At 44.3% G+C, this 6000-nt stretch overlaps 1 protein-coding gene across 1 annotated transcript in view; it reads left to right on the top strand.

Moving 5' to 3' along the window:
* The window catches only part of TG (thyroglobulin), a 232735-nt gene that overhangs the window by 14258 nt on the left and 212477 nt on the right, over positions 1–6000 (top strand). Inside the window, exons 9-10 of the mRNA XM_003792866.3 lie at positions 2717–3814; positions 4568–5152. Coding sequence (XP_003792914.1) covers positions 2717–3814; positions 4568–5152 — 1683 coding nt within the window. The remainder of the gene's footprint in view (positions 1–2716; positions 3815–4567; positions 5153–6000) is intronic.

Here is a 6000-nt window from a genome sequence, read left to right as displayed (position 1 = left end):
GGCAATAGGACTAATTGAGTGTTGTGATAGCTTTTGTGTGTAAGACAAAGACATTCTGGAGGAGGGATGGAAAGGAACATTAGACTGGAGGCAATGGGACTAGTTAAAAGGCCATTGCAGTATTCTGGACCAAGATGATGGATAGGGTCTACATTAGTTTTCTAAGGTTGTTGTAATAAATCACCACAAACAGGGTAGCTTAGAACAAAAGAAATGTATTGGCTCACTGTTTTGGAGATGAAAAGTCCAAAATCAAGGTGTTATCAGGGATGCTTCTGCTGAAGGCTCAAGGGGAGCCTCTTTCTAGTTTGTGATGGGTACAGAAACCAGAGGTCCCTTGGCTTGTGGAAGTAAACTCCAGCCTTTGCTCCATTGTGGCATGGCTATCTTCCCTTTGCACCTGTTTCTGTGTCTCTCCTTTTCTAAGAAGAGCTGTCACATTGGATTAAGGGCCCACCCTACCCAGGACAACCTCATCTTAACCAAACTCATCTACGATGACTCTTTTGCCAATAAGGTTACATTCTGTGGTTCTGGGAAGAATGTGAATTTGGGGATGGGGGCGGTATCCAACACAGTATGTGGACAATCCTAAAGTAGAAACAGTGGGAAAGGGTGAGAACCAGCAAGACCCCATTGGGTCTTCTGGGGGGAATTTGGGAGAGAGAGAAGAATCCAAGAGTATTCATGGCTTCCAACTGGGGTAAGCTGCACAGATTCAGAAAGATCTGAAATGATAAAGAAAGAGGGCTGAGGTTTTTTATAGCTTCAAAATAGATATGGGTTAACATTCATTCAATAATTCCTTTTAAATCTCTCCATTCTCTAATCTAACATTTTAAAGTATTCTGTGTGGTGTTTGGTAGTATTCTACCTGCTCAGTATGAGAATGTTGGAAAAGAAAAGTTGGAGGTCTTCCTTGAAGGTGTTTACAGTCACATGTCAGTGGAAATGAAGAACTATGGCTTCCCCAATGAAGAACAATGAATAGCCCTGTCAAATGCATGAGTAGATCGCATATCTTTACTTCTTTCTAGTGTTATCCATCCTCTTCCCGTGGAAACAAATGCCACATGGAAATGACATCCAAATTTCTCTGCCTTGGTAACACCACATAACAAATGGATGGAAGGGATAAGCTGTTAATTTGGAAAGAGAATGAGCAGTCAACTTTATTCCTTCCATGCCTTCCTGTAATACCCATTAGAGGAGGCCATGGCCTGGGTGAAGGATGAGTTACATGCTCTAATGTTGCCAGTCGTTCCTTCCCTCCCCCCTCCACTTACCACATTTTCCAGTTCTTTCTCTGTTGCCTGGTTACGGAAAGAAATTGGCTGACTTCCTTTTTGGCATCCATGTGAATCAAGAGGAAAAAATTCTTTTAAAATTTGGGGATGGGTTGAGTGGTTTAAAAGATCCTCTAAGATTTATGATTTTGGGGGGGAAAATGAAGCTTATGTGCTCCTATCTATATGACTGAGCCCCCAACTTGGCATTTGAATTTTTTTTCTTTAATGTGATCACAGTCAACCTTGCATGTTTAGATAGAATGATCTGACCATGCACAGAGTTAGTTCAATGACTTCATCACTATTTAATCAGCAATTTCAAGGAAAGGTCAAGAAGACCAGAAGAATGTGCTAAGTGTGTTTGCTAGCTAGGTGTGATTATATTATACAGGGTGTCCATAAATTTCATGCATAATTTTTAAAGTGCACATGAATTTTATGGACACCTGGTATTATAGAAAATATTATATTATGACATAGGAAAACATTTATTATTATAGGGAACACCAATAGCCTTGAACATATGACTCTTGTCCTCAAGGAGAACCACAGGTAGCCTAAGCAAGACTACCATAGGAAGGAATAGGGCAGCCACATATAGTGGAACATTACAGTCCATTAAAAACTCCAATAAGAGAATGCTTGAAAACAACATTTTGTTAAATACAAATAATAATTTGTTGATATTCTAGTTCCTTATGGCTGCCATAGCAAATCACCACAAACTAGGTTGTGTAAAACCACAAATTTATTCTCAGTTCTGGAAGCTGAAAGTCTGAAAGCAAGGTGTTGGCAGGGCCATCCTCTCCCTAAAGGCTTTAGGAAAGAATCCTTCCTGGCCCCTTCCCAAACTTCTGTGGTTGCTGGCAACCTCAGGTATCCTGAGTTTGTAGCTGCATCACTCCAATCTTTGCCTCACGTGGCTTCTTCCCCACTGTATCTTCACATGAAGATCATCTTATAAGGACACCAGTCATTGGATTTAGAGCCCACTCCAATCCAGTATGACCTCATCTTAACCTGATGACATCTCCAAAGACCCTATTTCTAAATAGGTCACATTTCAAGTTTCTAGGTAGACATGAACTTGAAGGGAGGGACACTATTCTACTCATTACAACTGGTGAATGTGGTCAGATTTTTAGAAAGTGGGCCTGTATCTACGAGGTTTGTTTTAGAAGGAACCAACCCCTAGGGAAAGCTGTAAGATATCACCCAGAGTAGACACGCCCTCCAAAATAGCACCCACAGAGACAGCTTAGAGGGAAAGGAAAAAATAAAAGTATGTAGAGAAGGAACTGGTCCCCAATGTGGTTGTCCTTGATTGAATTAATCTGGCATCTCACTGTTGGAAAGATCTGAAGGGTTGTCTCAGGATTGCTTATGATGTTAATAACACTGTTCCTGTTTCACTTTGTTCTGTGCAGCTGACAACCAGTCTTGTGCCTCTGAACGGCGACGGGCCTTGTCCAGGCTCTACTTTGGGACCTCAGGCTACTTCAGCCAGCATGACCTGTTTTCTTCCCTTGAGGAAGGACGAGGCTCTCAGCAGGTGGCCAGACTGGCAACATCCTGCTCTTCAATCAAGGAGCTCTTTGTCAACTCAGGCCTTCTCCACCCAATGGTGGAAGGGCAGGGTCCACAGGTTTCCACCTCAGAAAGTCTCCTCAAAGAAGCTGTCCAAGTGCTTTTCCCCTCCCGACAGCTAGCTCAGCTTGCCCTTCAGTTTACCACCAACCCAAAGAGACTCCAGCAAAACCTCTTTGGAGGGAAATTTTTGGAGAATGTTGGCCAGTTTAACATGTCTGGAGCCCTTGGCACAAGAGGCACATTTAACTTCAGCCAGTTTTTCCAACAACTTGGTCTCTCGGGCTTCCAAAATGGGGAGAGACTAGAAGAACCAGCTAAGCTGCTCTCTGTGAGACTGGATCCAAATTCTTCTGCAGAAACCCCTGAAACCTCTAAGAAGGGTGTTGCTATGAATAAGGCAATTGTGGGCAGCTTTGGCTTTGAAGTTAACCTACAAGAGAACCAAAATGCCCTAAAATTCCTTGTGTCTCTTCTGGAGCTTCCAGAGTTCCTGCTTTTCTTGCAGCGTTCTATTTCTGTGCCTGAAGATGTAGCAAAGGATTTAGGCGATGTGGTCGAGATGGTGCTCAGCTCCCAGACCTGTGAGCAGAGGCCTGGAAGGCTATTTGTCCCATCATGCACAACAGAAGGACGCTATGAGGATGTCCAGTGCTTCACTGGAGAGTGCTGGTGTGTAGATTCCCAGGGCAAAGAACTTCCTGGCTCGAGAGTCCAAGGAGGACGACCAAGGTGCCCCACGGAGTGTGAAAAGCAAAGGGCTGATGTGCAAAGCCTCATGGGTAGTCAGCCTGCTGGGTCCAGCTTGTTTTTCCCTGCTTGTACCAGTGAGGGACACTTCCTCCCTGTCCAGTGCTTCAACTCTGAGTGCTACTGTGTTGACAGTGAGGGTCAGGCCATTCCTGGAACTCGAAGTATAACTGGCGAACCCAAGCAGTGTAAGTTTCTTGGGTATTTAGTCTATAGCATCAGAGTTTTTTTTAAGCCCTGCCCCAATGCAGTACTAAGAATTCATACATGGCAAAGCCAAACTTCAGTTAAAGGCAAAATTAACTGCTTATGTTAAAAATTATCCAGGAACATCTGGATAATGCTCACCATTCTAATGAATGAACAGGGAAATTTCTTTTGCTTTAAAGAACTGCCACATACACTTCTCTAGTGCTGATCAACAGGTGGTCTCATGATTTAGTCATGGGATCCCATGTGTCTGGGTCTCTGGTCCCCAACCCCAGGCTACAGACTGGTACTGGTCCATGGCCTATCAGAAACCTGGCCACATGGCAAGAGGTGAGCGGCAAGTGAGTGGAGCTTCTTCAGTATTTACAGCCCCTCCCCCTTGCTTACATCACAGCTTGAGCTCCTCCTCCTGGCCCTTCAGTGGTGACGTTAGATTTTCACAGGAGCATGAACTCCACTGTGAACTGCACATATGGGGATCTAGGTTGTGTGCTCATCATGAGACTCTAATTACCCCATCCTCAGTCCATGGAAAAATTGTCTTCTAAAAAACTGGTGCTAAAACAGTTGGGAACCACAGGTCTAGGTGGTATTTAGAAATTTAAGATTGATGGGATTTCTATGGTCACATAAAGTTTTTGATGGAATTTGGACAGTTAGGGGTTTTATCTTGGTCTGTCCAGTTTATCTAATTTCTTAAACTGAAATCCTTGTTCTTCGTTCCTCTCTAGGTCCCACACCCTGCCAGTTGCAGGCTGAGCAAGCTTTTCTCAGGACCGCGTCAGCCCTGCTGTCCAATTCCAGCACGTCACCTGCCCGCTCTGTCCCTTACGTCCCCCAGTGCAGTGCTGAGGGGCAGTGGAGACGGGTGCAATGTGACGGCCCCCCTGAGCAGGTCTTCGAGTGGCACCAAAGATTGGAAGATCTGAACCAGGGCTTGGAGCTGACCCTCACTGAGCTGCTAATGAAGATCATGAGCTATAGAGAAGCGGCTTCTGGAAACTTCCATTTCTTTATTCAAAGTCTGTATGAGGCTGGTCTGCAAGGCATCTTCCCAGTGCTGACACAGTACCCTTCTTTCCAAGACGTCCCACTGGCAGTACTGGAAGGGAATATAACTCAGCCAGAGAAGAACATCCTCCTGGAGCCCTATGTCTTCTGGCAGATCCTAAATGGCCAGCTTAGCCGATACCCAGGTCCCTACTCAGACTTCAGCACCCCCCTGGCGCACTTTGACCTTCGGAATTGCTGGTGTGTGGACGAGTCTGGTGGAGAACTGGAAGGAACGTGGGCTGGGCCAAGCACGTTCCCAGCATGTGAGTAAATCATGTGAAGAGCTGCATTTGCATTTTTTAAAAACACAGTGTTTAGTGGGAGGGCATCGAGTGTCAAAGCTAGAGTGGAGTTGAGAGACGGCCAGGTAGACCCTTCAATGCACAGCAGAGAAAAACCAAGGCTCACAGACAGGAAGTAACTTCCCTGCATCTACATAATCAGATATTAGCAAGATTGATAGAGTATATTTTTAAATTTTCATACAATTGATTATTTAAATCAATGCCTTAGATTTTTACTGGATGTCTTCTGTGTTCAAAGTGCTCTCTTACAGCCAGTGAAGGCTCTGTAAGTAAAAATGGCAATGGCCTGTCCTCCTCTGGCCAGTGTTTTGTGATCACTCATCAGTTAGGTGCACCATCAGATTAATCAATAAGTATCATGGAGACCCTACTTGCACAAAACACTACTGGGTGCTTAGGACCTCAGGAGAGTGACAGCTGACGTGGCTTTATTTGACTGGGAGGGATTTAATGAAGGCACTAAGTGGAGAGCTGCCCATGGAGGTCTGTGAGCTCAGCTTTGTGGCAGGTAGACTTAGAGACTTATAGAAAGTTTCAGGACAGGAGGCATAAACATAATGAAGCTGACTCTGTGTCTTCACTAAAAATTCCTTCTTCCCAAAAAGCCATTCTAGCAGTTTCAACCTAGACAGATGCAGCCCTGCTATTATCAAATCAGAATCTCTCTAACCAGTGGTTGCTAATATTATAGCTAATATAATAGCTGCTCAAGTCCAGGGAAATCTGGGATCTTTCTGAATTTTTAAAAATTCATCAGACTATTTTGATATTAGTCAAATTTTAGGCGTTAGCAGCAATTGGATTTT

This window comes from Otolemur garnettii, unplaced genomic scaffold (assembly GCF_000181295.1).
Source record: "Otolemur garnettii isolate 467f Iridium unplaced genomic scaffold, OtoGar3 scaffold00062, whole genome shotgun sequence".
Taxonomy (NCBI): Eukaryota; Metazoa; Chordata; class Mammalia; order Primates; family Galagidae; genus Otolemur; species Otolemur garnettii.
This window is presented reverse-complemented; position numbering and strand designations above follow the sequence as displayed.